Source organism: Argopecten irradians, chromosome 12 (genome assembly GCF_041381155.1).
Source record: "Argopecten irradians isolate NY chromosome 12, Ai_NY, whole genome shotgun sequence".
NCBI lineage: Eukaryota > Metazoa > Mollusca > Bivalvia > Pectinida > Pectinidae > Argopecten > Argopecten irradians.
In genome coordinates this window covers 1,552,934-1,570,777 of record NC_091145.1, presented here as the reverse complement: position 1 = coordinate 1,570,777, position 17,844 = coordinate 1,552,934, and the positions used below count along the sequence as shown (strand labels likewise).

The window sequence follows — 17,844 nt, the reverse complement described above, 5'->3', positions numbered from 1 at the left end:
ATGTCGAGACATCATAACCACTTGGCTACCGCGGACCTGCCAGTTGAGCGGTTTTCTTTACTGTTGATTGATATATAATACAAGGTCTGTATAAAAGTTATGACATCATTTATTATGGAAATGGAAGCATATATACAATATGTACTTGTATATAGCCTTTATATCACAAATCGAACAATGATAATGCAGCTATTGTGGGGACTTCAGTTGGTTACCATTAAAGATAAATAACTTCATGTATATGAAATTTTATCCATACACAATTATTTACATATGAAAAAGAAAAGAACATAAATAAACTTTACCAGGCATTTGACAATTAATGCAGTTTAGAATATTATAGTATTATAATATAGATTCACATTTACATCGAAAAATTAGACTCTGTGATATCAACAAATTTTAACATTAAATAATAGGATGTACATTAATTAAGATAATCTGAAGGTCCCCATGTTAAATCACAAGTTTATTAGTCCAGATCAGACTTTTTTAATGCCGATTTAACATGAGAAACTTTCGGATTAGAATGAAGGGTAAAATATTTGCACCCATTTGACACGAAATATGATCAACAAAAACATAATTACATGAAGATGATAGTGTTACAATAGCATTACATTATGGTTCAGTTGACCTTCCATACTGATTTTTATCTCCACAACTGTATCACATACACTTACATGTAACACTCAAAAACGCTACACTTACATCATACACATTCATAAAATTTCTTTCACAACTTTCATAATTTCCGCATACCATGAATACATTTTCCACCATTCTTCTCTCGCTTTTTCTTCTTCTTTTTCCCCCCTTTTCTAAATGTGAAAATGTAGATCCGTCTACACAATCTTATTACATTTCCTATACCAATGAAACAACATAAAAATGGTCTCTATATGGCAATCAAGTGAAATAGAATAAAATGGTTAAAAGATTTGTTTTAGCAACAAATAAACGAATATAATTCAACAGTGCATTAGCTACAAAACTTCAGAAAATCTCTACTTCTATTGAAGTTTACAAGATTAACGTCATACTGCTGTATCTAACAACTTTGTAGACTTGGCACTTACCACATCAAATTACACTGAGTAAAGCAGATTAATGTTATTGGTATCTGTGGTCCTGATAGGAATTCTATCTATGTACTGGATATAGGAGTAGTTAATGAGAATACAAGCTTAAAGTAGTCTTCATCATTCAGGTCATGATTCAGGTTTCTGTGTCTGGTCATGATTCAGATTTCTGTATCTACTCTATGTAATTTGATGTCTGAATCAACACTCGGCCTGGATTTGAGATTCAACAGAGCCGAGTGTTTACCTTCCTCATCCTCCTCCGCCCATGGGTGGTGCACTGGGGCCTCCTATAACATACAGTGTAACATAATGTTCCTATTAGCCAACATAAAGTCGACAATACTTAACGATTTACTTACAAATAATAATAAGTTTATTTATACTGCATCATCTTTGTGTACATTTAGATTTTTTTTCTTCAAAATTTGAATTGAATTTATATATACCTGGTAGTAGTTCAAGTTAATCATGTATCTACCCGGTACCTATATATATGTGTACATACAAACCACAAAATGATTTTGTCCATTAGCTTACCTCCACCGCCTCTAAATCCTCCCATTCTTCTCCTTGGTGGGGGTGGAGGACTGTAACAACAATGAAAAGGCTTAACAGTTATACGGCAAATATCTACAATTAACAGGGTAAAGGCTTAAAAGTTATACGGCAAATATCTACAATTAACAGGGTAAAGGCTTAAAAGTTATACGGCAAATATCTACAATTAACAGGGTAAAGGCTTAAAAGTTATACAGTAAATATCTACAATTGACTGGGTAAAAGCTTAAAAGTTATAAGACAAATATCTTCAATCAACAAGTTAAAGGCTTAAATGTTATACGGCAAATATCTACAACTCACAGGATTTTGGGAGGTAATATTTAAATGAGAAATATGTTACACTTGTGACTTGTATAATTAATGGTAGATCAGCCACTTACCCCTGTCCAGATCTGTAGTCTGTCGTGTAAGAGTTACCCTTCTTTGTCATACTGGGCTGTAAACGATAATATGAAATAATCTGAAACTGGCCATTACATCATATATTCTCACGGAGAATTAAGCAGTTTACATAAGTATAGTATCATATTTCTTCCAAACTACTATCTACTGATATATATTTACATGGGATAAATTAAGATGTAGCCCAACAATGTGGATAAATATATTGTCAATTTTTGAAATGTTTGAGGCTTCTCACCTGTTTTGTCCACTCATGACACTGTTGGGAGTACATGTACATCCTTACCCTTGGATGTTTACTGCTTCATTCAATTTGTATCCTACAGACATATGTCTGTAAATATCCAGTGTTACCTTTGACCAATCTGTACTAACTATACTTAATGCTATGTTATACAGTTAAACATTACTAAGTTACCTTCTGTCTTTGTATAAAGACTACCTACTTAACAAATGACCAATTTCAACACATTTAAATGATTTTACCTGTGTACAAAGGCCACCTGGCTAAAATGTCCAACCTGCCTAATAAGACCGCTTTATTTGAGTTCCAAATGACCATTTTAAACACATTTAAATGATTTTACAAAACCACCTGGCTAAAATGTCCAACCTGCCTAATAAGACCGCTTTATTTGAGTTCCAAATGACCATTTTAAACACATTTAAATGATTTTACAAAACCACCTGGCTAAAATGTCCAACCTGCCTAATAAGACCGCTTTATTTGAGTTCCAAATGACCATTTTAAACACATTTAAATGATTTTACAAAACCACCTGGCTAAAATGTCCAACCTGCCTAATAAGACCGCTTTATTTGAGTCCCAAATGACCAATTTCAACACATTTTGATATGTATGTAAACAAAGAATATTTTGCCAAAATAAAAGACAAATATGCTTATATCATTAAAAGACACGGAGTACGGACACAGACAAGGTCAGGACTTTGGTATATGGGGGTGGGCATTTCAAAATGTAAAATAGACAACACATTATATTGGGGATGTGAATGTGGCGCAGTGGTAGAAGGCGCAGGTATGTTTGGCTAGGCGATTGGGTGCCGTAGATCGTGAGTTCAAGGCCCGGATAGGGCATGAGTCAATAAATTGTCATGCTTTGTTAAATTGTGGAGCAGGACTGGACATGAAATACATTAATATGACGTCAATAATTACGCTATTGGAGCGTTACACAGGACAAATTAGACATCAAAACACAAAGGCAGATATTACTGAAGTCCAAATGGTAATATATATCTCAACACATTGATCTACATATTGTGAACAAATTACAGATCATTTGACTAAAATATTTTCTATACTTGTATAGTCTTCATAGACTGATCTGTTAGAGCTATACTACTAACCCATACTGTCCTAATGGTTCATAAAAGCTAAATTAAGCTACTTACTGATACCAAAGTCTGGAAGCTGAAAAAAAAATCAAATTTTAGAATTAGATAATTAAAGTTAACTCTATGATATACACTCTACTAGCATGGACCTTAACTGTTCTTACCATAACGATAGAAACTATAGTTTTTACAATAATAATAGTAATACAGCCATCAATTGTCATGTATATACATTAATTGCAATATGGTAATTAATTTCACACAAAGTGACGCATTAAAGCTATAATGTGACATTGAATTTAATTCATAACAATATAACAGTGAAAAGCTGTTTTTACTTACAACAGAACAATGAAGTTGATCATTCCCCAAAACATTTCTGGAATGTAGGAAAGTCTCCATGGTGACTGTGATTCCATCACATTACCTGTAAAATTTTAATTTGGTAAGAAAATCTTATATCAGTGATCTCCCATACAAACGTTCTCGATATTCCAGGGTTACTGTCCACTGTGGTTACATCCACCCCTGGTTGTGATTTTTTTTGGTACATTTTGGGTCGAATAATTATGTAAAAATGCCCCTTCCCCTAGAGAAATCTTGCTGTATTTTCCCAATTTTATGTAAACATTTTCCTAAATAAAGAAAAACTCTGAAATATACATGTTTCAAGAAATATGAAATGTAGGCCTACTGTAGTTTTTCCTAGTTCAAAAGGTGTACTCCCATAGCATAAAAATCGACTGGTCAGGCGTTTTTTTATTGGACGTTATTTTGCTGATGTTAGACACGATGTGATGTTTCAAAAGTGTCTCGTTGCGCTATACCTCTAACATTCGAGTAAGGCCCCTGAAATTATTGCGTAAAAAAATCACTGCCTAGACCAAAGGCAGAGTAGGTGGCTGTATTACTAAATAGCATAGTATTGTATAGCTTTTCATACGTTAATACTCTCTTTAATTTTCTCCATTATTAACAGATGAAGATTGCACCAGAAACTGTCATATATACATACAGAGACCGGACAGAAGTATTCGGACAAACGCGTCATGATATATACCGCTAAATTTCGTGCGGTGCATAAAAATGTGAATAAATGCGGTTTGCGTCATCGTATACGTCATCGGAAAGATGACGTCATGCGTAATGTTGTGGCGGTACAAATAAATTACGTCGTCTGCTGACGGAATTGCAGGAATTCATGGAAATAACATGGGTCGTCGTGGTAAAGAAGTGACAACAGGCTTAAGAAAAGCGGTCGTAGCGATGATAAAAGGTGGGATAATACAAACAATTGTTGCAGATAGGTTAGGTATACCAAATCTGCAATTTCTGGTATTTGGATGCAATATGTGAGACGAGAAAACATTGAAAATATACATCAATGTGGAAGGACGCCATATTTGACAGATCGCGACCAGAGAAGGCTCTTAAAAGTTGTGCGCTAAAATACCCGGTAGGAGAAAAACGTTGGATGAAGTAACAGCCGAATTAAATGACTACAGGAACACTGTAAATGATGTACAGGTTAGTAGTAAAATGATTGACCAGAATTTTAAAAATCAGGGATACAGTAGAAGGGTAGTGAAGAAAACCATGGATGTGCGTGAAATCAATTTGAGGAAACGTGTGAAATTTTGCTTTGATAAAAAAAATCTGACTGTAGAAAACTATTGGAAAGATGTTATTTTTTCTGATGAAAGTCAAATTGTGATCGGTAACGACAACAGAATTTTTATATGGAGGCGAAAAGACGAGGCATACCAGCCAGCTTGCATCTATCCGCGGTCACACCGGAAACTTTCCGTGATGATTTGGGGGTGTATTACCCATCATGGAGTTGTTACTGTTTGCAGTGTAAATGGAATCAATTCACTAAAATATATTGAAATTTTGGAAGAGACTTTGTGGCCAGTTTTAGCGAGACACTTTGCAAACCAAAACTACATTTTTCAACAGGACAATGCTCCAATTCACAAAGCTCGTGTTGTGTCTGAATATTTTACAAACCATGGCATTCCCATTTTAGAATGGCCCCCACAAAGTCCTGATTTAAATATCATAAAAAATGTGTGGTTAAAACTTAAAATACGACTAAAAACAGTGGTCAACAACATCACTAATCAAACTGAACTTTTTGATGCAATACAAACCATCTGGCAAGGCATTGATGTAGAATACATCCAAGGTTTATACTAAACGATTCCCGATCGTCTGAAGGAAGTACGAAAGTCCAAGGGTTAGCCGAGATACTCTGGCCCTGACACCAGACTTAGACATTATGACAGATATATGTCTGGTTTAGGGCCAGAGCGCAGTAGTACTCAAAAACCTGGAATAAGCCGACACCGTTTAGTATCGGGCCAGGTGCTCTCCCATTCAGACTACTTACAAAATAATACCACCACGAATCGCCACTTACCTTGGTCTTTTCAACAAATGAATAATTTATCTACTCATAGCCATCCATTTCATCACGCATGCACGTTCTATTGTGTCAACACAGTAGGCCTAGTTTCTTTTCCGCAACTTTAAATTTCCCTCGTCGTCGTCGCCATTTTCTCGTAGTATGCAAATCATCTTTAATCTCGACGGATTGCTATATTTGGGTAGATATGATATTCATTTGTTGAATAGACTTAGGTTAGTGGTGCTTAGGCTTCGCGATGGTCAGTCTGAATAGAAGAGACTTCTGAGTACCTGGCCTGATACTAAACGGTGTCGGCTTATTCCAGGTTTTCGAGTATTACTGCGCTCTGGCCCTAAACCAGACATCTATCTGTCATAATGCCTAAGTCTGGTGTCAGGGCCAGAGTTATTATCTCGGGCTATCCAAGGGTCAGATCACCAAATATTAGGTCAATATCACAACACGTATATTTTTATAAAGAGTTTTATTTTCCTCGAGAAATGTTCACATGACGTTACGGCGGCAATTTTGTCCGAATACTTCCGTCCGGTCTCTGTATATGTTTCTGATTGCACATAATAATGTGTGATATCATGACTACTGAAGTAAATTTAGCTGCCTTCACCCTGTCATCTGTGGATAGGCATACATCACATTTACCGTTATATTTACGAACTAGTGTGGATCAAAGATGTTTCAGCATGCCATGTGACAACATTGTTACCTATCATCAGACAAAACCCAAGCATTTTCCAGTATATCGGTAAATATCATTGATATTTTGTAAAATTTACTTACCCTGTGACACGTAAACCATCTTGTTTATTTTCGTCTTGTCACATGTCCTGGTTAATCAGACGCTTTGACTGTAAAGATACATTATTAAAACATCTTTACGACCCCGATCAAATAACATCAGTTAGGCAGAACATAGTTCGGCTAATATATGTATAGGCCCCTATATATCCTAATGAATTACTGTACGTAACATCTGTATCACGCGTAATATTAGTGCCCCATACCGTCACAAGCAATTTTGTCACTTATGATTAAATCATCACATTAAACTGTTTCAATTATTTAGCATACAAATACAGTACGTTGTATATGTTTCAGTGGCGTAGGAAGATGAAACGTAATGGGGGGGCAAAGGTCCTCAATATTTTGTAACCCCCCCCCCCCCCCCCCCCCGTCGCACCTTCAGGAGGAGATTAACTCCCAACCTATATGCTTTATGTACATTTTTCATATATCATTAAATTTAATCCTTGTACACATTTATAGACAGTGGGGTCGCTAAAAGGAAATTAACGAATAATTAACAAAGATTTTGGTGTTTTAGGGGTCTGAGGGTGACCCCCGGGAAAAATATTGTAATTTAGAATGGCTGAGATGAGTTTTACAATGTATTTTGATGATTTTGCGAGCGCCCGAAAGTGCGAGATTTTGGTGGATTCTTTTTATTTATTTTTTTTTTTTTGGGGGGGGGGGGGGGCCGGGGGTCTCCCCCGGAAAAAAATTACGATTTAGAATGGCTTAGATGAGGTTTTATTTACGATGCATTTTGATGAATTTGTGAGCGCCCAAAGGCGCGAGAATTTGGTGTTAGGGGGGTCCGGGGGTCTCCCCCGGGAAAAAAATTACGATTTAGAATGGCTGAGATGAGTTTTACGATGTATTTTAATGATTATAAAGCGTTCTTAACATGATAATTTTTCGATTTAAAGCTATCCGCATTTAGAAATGATAATTTTGTCGTTATAACATTATGCAACCCTACTCGATCTGAATATACCGGCTTCACACACCATCGGCACATTGTTGTGTAACATAAACAAATGAATTTATTGTCTCGCTAAGACATATAAATAAATTGATCTTTTAGAGACATTTTTTTTAAATAGTACATAGAATCCCTTGATGGACATTTTTAGTCTAGTTTGTGTGCATTGAATTTTTACTATTTAAAGATGCCCCACCGCTGACAAATGGTATTTTTTCATTATCAAAAACAGGAGTAGACGATTTAGTATTTTTCTTCAGTAACAAAAGTTACTTACTTTACACATTTATCACCATTGAAAAGTTTGAGCTTCTTATTTTACTTCAAGTTAAAAATATGAAAAATAATTAATTAGTTGTGGCGGTACAAATAAATTACGTCGTCTGCTGACGGAATTGCAGGAATTCACGGAAATAACATGGGTCGCCGTGGTAAAGAAGTGACAACAGGCTTAAGAAAAGCGGTCGTAGCGATGATAAAAGGTGGGATAATACAAACAATTGTTGCAGATAGGTTAGGTATACCAAATCTGCAATTTCTGGTATTTGGATGCGATATGTGAGACGAGAAAAACATTGAAAATATACATCAATGTGGAAGGGACGCCATATTTGACAGATCGCGACCAGAGAAGGCTCTTAAAAGTTGTGCGCTGAAATACCCGGTAGGAGAAAAACGTTGGATGAAGTAACAGCCGAATTAAATGACTACAGGAACACTGTAAATGATGTACAGGTTAGTAGTAAAATGATTGACCAGAATTTTAAAAATCAGGGATACAGTAGAAGGGTAGTGAAGAAAACCATGGATGTGCGTGAAATCAATTTGAGGAAACATGTGAAATTTTGCTTTGATATAAAAAAACTGACTGTAGAAAACTATTGGAAAGATGTTATTTTTTCTGATGAAAGTCAAATTGTGATCGGTAATGACAACAGAATTTTTATATGGAGGCGAAAAGACGAGGCATACCGGCCAGCTTGCATCTGTCCGCGGTCACACCGGAAACTTTCCGTGATGATTTGGGGGTGTATTACCCATCATGGAGTTGTTACTGTTTGCAGTGTAAATGGAATCAATTCACTAAAATATATTGAAATTTTGGAAGAGACTTTGTGGCCAGTTTTAGCGAGACACTTTGCAAACCAAAACTACATTTTTCAACAGGACAATGCTCCAATTCACAAAGCTCGTGTTGTGTCTGAATATTTTACAAACCATGGCATTCCCATTTTAGAATGGCCCCCACAAAGTCCTGATTTAAATATCATCGAAAATGTGTGGTTAAAACTTAAAATACGACTAAAAACAGTGGTCAACAACATCACTAATCAAACTGAACTTTTTGATGCAATACAAACCATCTGGCAAGGCATTGATGTAGAATACATCCAAGGTTTATACTAAACGATTCCCGATCGTCTGAAGGAAGTACGAAAGTCCAAGGGTTAGCCCGAGATACTCTGGCCCTGACACCAGACTTAGACATTATGACAGATATATGTCTGGTTTAGGGCCAGAGCGCAGTAGTACTCAAAAACCTGGAATAAGCCGACACCGTTTAGTATCGGGCCAGGTGCTCTCCCATTCAGACTACTTACAAAATAATACCACCACGAATCGCCACTTACCTTGGTCTTTTCAACAAATGAATAATTTATCTACTCATAGCCATCCATTTCATCACGCATGCACGTTCTATTGTGTCAACACAGTAGTTTCTTTTCCGCAACTTTAAATTTCCCTCGTCGTCGTCGCCATTTTCTCGTAGTATGCAAATCATCTTTAATCTCGACGGATTGCTATATTTGGGTAGATATGATATTCATTTGTTGAATAGACTTAGGTTAGTGGTGCTTAGGCTTCTCGATGGTCAGTCTGAATAGAAGAGTACCTGGCCCGATACTAAACGGTGTCGGCTTATTCCAGGTTTTCGAGTACTACTGCGCTCTGGCCCTAAACCAGACATCTATCTGTCATAATGCCTAAGTCTGGTGTCAGGGCCAGAGTTATTATCTCGGGCTATCCAAGGGTCAGATCACCAAATATTAGGTCAATATCACAACACGTATATTTTTATAAAGAGTTTTATTTTCCTCGAGAAATGTTCACATGACGTTACGGCGGCAATTTTGTCCGAATACTTCCGTCCGGTCTCTGTATATGTTTCTGATTACACATAATAATGTGTGATATCATGACTACTGAAGTAAATTTAGCTGCCTTCACCCTGTCATCTGTGGATAGGCATACATCACATTTACCGTTATATTTACGAACTAGTGTGGATCAAAGATGTTTCAGCATGCCATGTGACAACATTGTTACCTATCATCAGACAAAACCCAAGCATGTTCCAGTATATCGGTAAATATCATTGATATTTTGTAAAATTTACTTACCCTGTGACACGTAAACATCTTGTTTATTTTCGTCTTGTCACATGTCCTGGTTAATCAGACGCTTTGACTGTAAAGATACATTATTAAAACATCTTTACGACCCCGATCAAATAACATCAGTTAGGCAGAACATAGTTCGGCTAATATATGTATAGGCCCCTATATATCCTAATGAATTACTGTACGTAACATCTGTATCACGCGTAATATTAGTGCCCCATACCGTCACAAGCAATTTTGTCACTTATGATTAAATCATCACATTAAACTGTTTCAATTATTTAGCATACAAATACAGTACGTTGTATATGGATCAGTGGCGTAGGAAGATGAAACGTAATGGGGGGGCAAAGGTCCTCAATATTTTGTAAACCCCCCCCCCCACCCCACCCCACCCCCCGTCGCACCTTCAGGAGGAGATTAACTCCCAACCTATATGCTTTATGTACATTTTTCATATATCATTAAATTTAATCCTTGTACACATTTATAGACAGTGGGGTCGCTAAAAGGAAATTAACGAATAATTAACAAAGATTTTGGTATTTTTTTAGGGGTCTGAGGGTGACCCCCGGGAAAAATATTGTAATTTAGAATGGCTGAGATGAGTTTTACAATGTATTTTGATGATTTTGCGAGCGCCCGAAAGTGCGAGATTTTGGTGGATTCTTTTTATTTATTTTTTTTTTTTGGGGGGGGGGGGGGTCCGGGGGTCTCCCCCGGAAAAAAATTACGATTTAGAATGGCTTAGATGAGGTTTTATTTACGATGCATTTTGATGAATTTGTGAGCGCCCAAAGGCGCGAGAATTTGGTGTTAGGGGGGTCCGGGGGTCTCCCCCGGGAAAAAAATTACGATTTAGAATGGCTGAGATGAGTTTTACGATGTATTTTAATGATTATAAAGCGTTCTTAACATGGTAATTTTTCGATTTAAAGCTATCCGCATTTAGAAATGATAATTTTGTCGTTATAACATTATGCAACCCTACTCGATCTGAATATACCGGCTTCACACCATCGGCACATTGTTGTGTAACATAAACAAATGAATTTATTGTCTCGCTAAGACATATAAATAAATTGATCTTTTAGAGACATTTTTTTTAAATAGTACATAGAATCCCTTGATGGACATTTTTAGTCTAGTTTGTCTGCATTGAATTTTTACTATTTAAAGATGCCCCACCGCTGACAAATGGTATTTTTTCATTATCAAAAACAGGAGTAGACGATTTAGTATTTTTCTTCAGTAACAAAAGTTACTTACTTTACACATTTATCACCATTGAAAAGTTTGAGCTTCTTATTTTACTTCAAGTTAAAAAATATGAAAAATAATTAATTGCATCCCGAAAAAATTCCATGTCACTATATTCTATATGAAATGAAGTACTGATTGCGCATGCATCAATGGCGAAACAAATCATTTTATTTTTTGTGTGTGTGTTAATTAGGCATATATATATACGATTAAACACCAATTATTATTCAAATGATGAATATCATTTATACTCTGTCGGCGGTGGAGCATCTTTAAGGTTTGGCATCATGTGCTTGAACGTTTTAGGAAATGCGCCGCGCAGCGGAAAATTTTCTGGAATGAAGTACGAAAAATGTGCAGGAGGACCCTTTTTTTCTTTCAAATAAGCATTTTTTTAGAAAATTTCAGTCGGCGAAAATGGGGGGGCAAAAAGACATGTTTGCCCCCCCGTCCTGGGGAACGGGGGGACAGTTGCACCCCCCCCCTGCCCCCCCCCCCGCTTCCTACGGCTAATATATGTATAGGACGTTATATATGTCTGTAGGTCCTGGCTTCAGCCACCTCTTCCTTCGTTCCTGTCCTCCTATAGATCGGGGTGAAAGGCCACACCTTGGAAGCCGATAACCATATGCATATTTCCCAGGCGTAGAAAGCGGCAACACAGTACAAGTGGTTTGTGATGGGTTTTTTTTTATCCAGGATTTAGGCCTAGCTAGGCTATTATAAGTGAGAATTCTTGTTTTTTTATCCAGCTACTGAGTTCACCACAGTCCTTCTCCTTGGATAAGGCCAACTGTTTACCCTTTTAGACCTGAAGCGATGAAAAATAAAAAATCTAAGAGAATACAATAAAAGTGCTGACTTTTCTGTCATGTTCAGGCGGCTAACACTTATTTTGTAACGTATGCTTGAATCCAGATTTTGTTTCACAAATAGATGCCTTTAGTTTTAATTTCATGATTTCTTTACTAGTCAACAGTGCATTCAAATATATATATATTGAAATACAGAGCTTGCATTCCCGGTACAACCCTGTTTTTCAGCAGGTTCGAGTACCCAAAATGGCACACTTCCTAATGACTAGACATGAAAAAAAAAAGTGTTTTAAATCATTTAAGGAAAGTTCAAACATTTTTTAATTTATGCAAGTCGCATATCTGTCAAAAATTTCACATTTTTGATTTAAACATATTTTATTTGTACCAAATATATGCAATGGATCAGGCACACATTTATTAAACTTCACAACAGTATTCAAATAAAGGCAAAATGTATGATTTATAAATTTTATTAAGTGTTTTCCTGTCTAATATATATTTAAGTTTGCGAAAAACTCAAATTTGTCTGGATATGTTTTTACTTTATCAATGTGGTGGCTCCATTTACAATTTGAGTAAAGAATATCTCCATTATGCTTATGCCGTTATCAACAAATTCAACGCTAACGTCCAGTCCGTCTCGTTTAATTTCTTATTGAATAAGTTTGCCTCGTTATAACATCTAATTTTCCGTTTGTATGTCCTAGTTAGCCCGTTTTCTACAGTCAGTCAAATTTCAACGATAATTATAATTAAGATTATGATTTTTGTATATTTTGTACATTCAAAAAAATATTTTCGTTGTGTTTGTACGTCTGGATCGTTTAATCCCGTTCTATGAAGCAAAATTCTTTTTAATTCTCTTTTAACGTTCACGATACGTTAGTATACAAAACATGATTTCCCCAAAATACATTGCTTTACAAATATTTTTGTGCATTAAATACCTCAAAAAAATTCGAGTCGTGTATTCTGTAGAACATGCTCATTAACAAAACTAGAATATTGCGGATCAAACCATTTATTTTTAGCTCGTGATATAATACATGCAAATTAAAACCCAGCCGATTCTTGGTTTTCAGAAGTGCTTTATAGCTAAGTAACCCAAGGGTGGATGGTGGGGGAGATGTCACCAGAAATAAAATTAGTCGTTATTATGCCCAAATTGTATGTCACATTTAAATGAGCAATTTACATATATAAATGTATAGTGACCTTCATTTTCACTAATCGGTCACAATGATATTAAATAGCACCCATATCCAGTATATACATGTATGCCGTTGAAAAACGCTCCATACTGTCCTTGTATACATGTATATAACCTTGAGATAGACATAAAAATGAAGAAATTCATATGGATACTAACTGAAGAATTAATGACAAAAGTCTGGATTGGACATGCTGTTGATGGGCAATGTTTGATGAGCACATTAAGTAAAAAGATATGAATAGTATTTTATTGATAAATGCAGCAGGTTCAAACGCGGCTATCATTCTAAGTTTCCCGAATAAAAGAGGACGCTAATTAATTATCCTGCTTTGGTGTCAGACTTAACGGGACTCTTGAGTTGTTTTAAACTTAAACAAAAAAACTAAAATCTGTTTTCATGTAGCACAATGGAGGATCAACTTATAGCATGGCTCGTATTATTCAGTGTAACGAAATAGAACTAAATCCTGTTCTCAAAAAGCGGTCCTCTCAAGCTTTCGTACCGAAAAATGGTAATAAAACACGTGTTTGACATATTATTTTAATCCAATGTCCGCTAAAAAGACTATCGGTCATTGTCAGAACAAGTAGTAGTAGTGTGTCTGTGTAGCTCAGATAGTTGGGGTGTTGCCAACATGTGCTTAAGATACGGAGTTCGAATCCTCACCAGCACTGCTTTTTATTTAAACAAGCAATAGCAATCTCTTGTTTTGTCATGTCAAATAGATGATTTTTTTTAAATTACAGTGTGCATATGCCACATCACATACATATAACCAAAGGCAAGTGTAAGATAAAAAAATAACCGCATTCAAATCTCCTTATAATAAACGATAAAATCTAAATTGTAGACAATTAATGTGTCACGTCAACCATGGCAGGGAAAGAATCAGTGTGGATTAGTGATTCATTTTTTAATTTCAAAATATTTTATTGGTAATACAATAAAAATAAACATAATTGCAATAAAAATCACAAATATAATAAAGTACATTGTATTAGCAATTGGATTTGATAACAGGCAAAGTGACCCATATAAATGTACATTAATTTCACAGCGAAATAGGTATCTAATTAATGCTGATTACTGCTGAGTTTGCCGTTTATTATGCGAACAATGCAAGAAGTCATAGCAATCTATTTTGGAGATAGGAAATTCAAAATACGTCATATGACATTTTACCTCTAGTGTATTTTATTTTAGCTCGAGCAAAAGTTGTACGTGGCCTAGGCCGTGGCAGGCGGAAAGTGAAAAGTTGTGTTGTTTCACAATACACAATTTTATCAATTACATCATAAATTGTATCAGGTTTACCAGGATACTTTAGTTTTAAACAACATAAAACGTGATCACACTTTCATAGAACATTGTCTAGTTTACTAGATGTAGTTTTAATGAACCGTTATATCTAGTATATATCGCCGAACACTGGTCAGAATTCACAGTGGTGATATATTTAAGAGAGAAGTCAGTTTGGATATCGAAGAGGTCATTAAGGCGTGTAATGGGACAATAAGGTACTGGTTTGGGAGCTTTGTTTCGAATGACAACCTAGACTACGAATATCACTCTTAGTCTTAGTACAAATTTCAATCATCTGGCAATCGACGGCTTCGTTATATGTCGGATGAGTTGTGTGACCTGGTGGTTTAAGAAAGTATTGTTTTAAAGTAAACAATATAATAAATTTCAACGAAAATTATAATTAAGATTAGGATTTGTTTTGCATATTTTGTACATTTAAAGATATTTTCTGTGTTTGTAAGTCTGGATCGTTTAATCCCGTTCTAGGAAGCAAAATTCTTTTTAATTCTCTTTTAACGTTCACGATAAGTTAGTATACAAAACATGATTTCCACAAAATACATTGCTTTACAAATATTTTTGTGCATTAAATACCTCAAAAAAATTCGAGTCGTGTATTCTGTAGAACATGCTCATTAACAAAACTAGAATATTGCGGATCAAACCATTTATTTTTAGCTCGTGATATAATACATGCAAATTAAAACCCACCCGATTCTTGGTTTTCCGACTCATAATTGCTCCATAATTCAGAACTATTTCCAATATTGTAAATATTACCTTATTATGCCATGGGCTAGGAGGGTCCCACATGCACCCCTTCCCCCCCCCCCAAACCTCCGAACCAATTTTTTTCTGAACCCTTATGACCCACTGATCACAAATCAAAATGTTAAGTGTTCCCAACAGCAAACTATTATTTCTAATAAGTTTTTTGACCACTAAGCAACAAAAACAACAAAAACCAATGTTAACATCGTATAAATTCCGGTTATGACGTCATCAAAATGGCCACCATCTCGAATTTCACTGAAAAATGCAAAATAGTTATAACACTGATATTTTTCAACTGAAGTAGACAAATGCGGTATCAAAATGACCACAATAGAACAACAAATACATATCAGGGCCAAATCAAATAATCAATATATGTAGTGATTTGTACGCAAGAAATGAAAAAATAATATTTTAAGCTCAAAAATGGTGATTTTTCAGCAAATTTTTCATACTTGGCTTGACGCAGCAAAAATGTTTCCCAACAACAAATTATTACTCGTAATCAGTTATTTAAACTCCTTTAAATCAGTAAAAGCAACAACAACAAAAATATACAGGAATGCAAAAAAGAATTATTGTTATACCCTCAATACAATTGTGTAGATTAGCAGCGCCTCAAAAATAATTATTATAGCACAACGCCTAATGATAGCGTAACAAATGTAACCTAAGCTAAGCTTGTGTTTCCGTTAATATCATTAACAGTTTCCAAAACGTTTGTGTCTTTGAAAATGAGCAGATTTATTGTTTATTTTCTATGCATAGCATAAGCAAAATGAAGGATGGTTATTACAGTGTCACATATGTCTTTCACTGGTTCTCAATGATAACCATTATCATTGCGCGTGCGTTCTCGCCTCACTGCACTATCCACTGAAGAGACTCGGCATATCTGGTAGCTGGCACATGCAGTCCGAATCAGAGTAATCGAGATATCGGTATCCAATTCGTTGAAAGTCAGAGCGTCGTCTTCGATGTCGATGAGCTGATGTGACACTACTTTGCCAGTGTTGTTCTAGCCTGTCTTCTTTTATGACCCATCCATGGCAAGAGTTCATATCAGGAACAACAGGTTCAGAGATGTGGGATCTCTTTCAGATTCTAACATATCGTACATATGTGCTGTTTCAGACTTCTCCGGCATGATGGGAATTACACCAATCCACATTCATTTGTTCTCCTTTGCGCATAGCTCCATAATTCGTATGAAGTACTATTCACTGGTGAATATAAAACTCTGAATTTCCTCGTTTTTGGGTAGTTTTAAGCAACAACTCTGAGTTTTTCAGCGTGTCACGATTATATTCAGTGTGGTCAGGTTATATTCAGAATTGTAACCGAAAACTCAGCGTGTTACATTATATTCAGAGTGAAGACCGAAAACTCAAGAGTGTACTATTAAACTCAGCGTGTCAGATTAAACTCAGCATGTTCGGTTATATTCAGAGTGAAGACCGAAAACTCAGCATGTCCGATTATATTCAGCGTGTCAGATTAAACTCAGCATGTTCGGTTATATTCAGAGTGAAGACCGAAAACTCAGCATGTCCGATTATATTCAGCGTGTCAGATTAAACTCAGCATGTTCGGTTATATTCAGAGTGAAGACCGAAAACTCAGCGTGTCCGATTATATTCAGCGTGTTCTTTTAAATTCAGAGTTTAGTGTCAATCAAACTTGCGCAGAGCGGGGACCCCGCGTCAGTCCTACCTAGCCACGGGGGGCATCACACCTAGTGTGCTACTGCGTAGTTGAGCTGTCAATCACCGGCCCGGTACAGGCACTGTTCCTCAGAAAAGATAGCGTGAGGTCAAAGAATGTTTACAACCGGGTCCTCAAATGTATACGTACGAGATATAGCCGCTAAACAATTGATGATTCTTTAAGTTAATTTTATAGTGAATGTATAATTTTCAGCAACGGGATCTAATAATCAGTCTAATATTATAGAGACGGTCAAATGAAGAGACCGAGTCCGAGTCAAATATTGAAGGACCACGTGTAGACTCTATTACTAGATCTCGACGAGACGAACAACTATGTGTATGACAAATAATTCAATGGACTCCAAATTCCCTTATCCCGCCTTAAAGTTTCTCTACTAATTTGAATTTTGACACCATTTTCGAAAAACATCACTGATTATCCATGTTCAATCTTAAATATATTTGACGTCCGAATTATGCCGACCTTATCTAAACTTACCTGTCTAAAACTATAGCCAGGTCTAAATAAAATTGTCAGTGGTCAATAACTAATTTGTTATGACTTACGTATTCATAAAACCGGTCTTGAGTACGTATAGTGTTTGGTCTCTAATTTAGCTAATGACCGCTATATAGCTATACCAATATTTTTCCAGGAATTCATGTTTGAAAAAGGAACTAAATCGGTTTCTCAATATGAGTTTCATACTCATTGTCTAATAAAGATGGCCTTTATTTTAAGCTAAATGTATGCAAGCCT

General features: G+C 35.9%; 1 protein-coding gene across 1 annotated transcript; it reads right to left on the bottom strand.

The window, feature by feature from the left end:
* Positions 1-91: 91 nt before the first annotated feature.
* Positions 92-6,708, bottom strand: LOC138336021 (selenoprotein K-like). Its single transcript, XM_069285281.1, has 6 exons — positions 6,615-6,708; positions 3,749-3,833; positions 3,464-3,482; positions 2,027-2,082; positions 1,623-1,672; positions 92-1,372 (listed from the first exon to the last, which is right to left on the bottom strand). Exons 1-6 carry the CDS (start codon positions 6,631-6,633, stop codon positions 1,335-1,337), a joined length of 267 nt encoding a protein of 88 aa, XP_069141382.1. The 5' UTR covers positions 6,634-6,708; the 3' UTR covers positions 92-1,334.
* Positions 6,709-17,844: the final 11,136 nt, after the last annotated feature.

Excerpts from the sequence above, each read along its gene's own strand:
- LOC138336021 (XM_069285281.1), bottom strand. Across the intron at positions 1,673-2,026 it reads GACTACAGATCTGGACAGGG|TCCTCCACCCCCACCAAGGA; the intron begins GTAAGTGGCTGA and ends TTGTTGTTACAG. Across the intron at positions 1,373-1,622 it reads AGGATTTAGAGGCGGTGGAG|GAGGCCCCAGTGCACCACCC; the intron begins GTAAGCTAATGG and ends TGTATGTTATAG.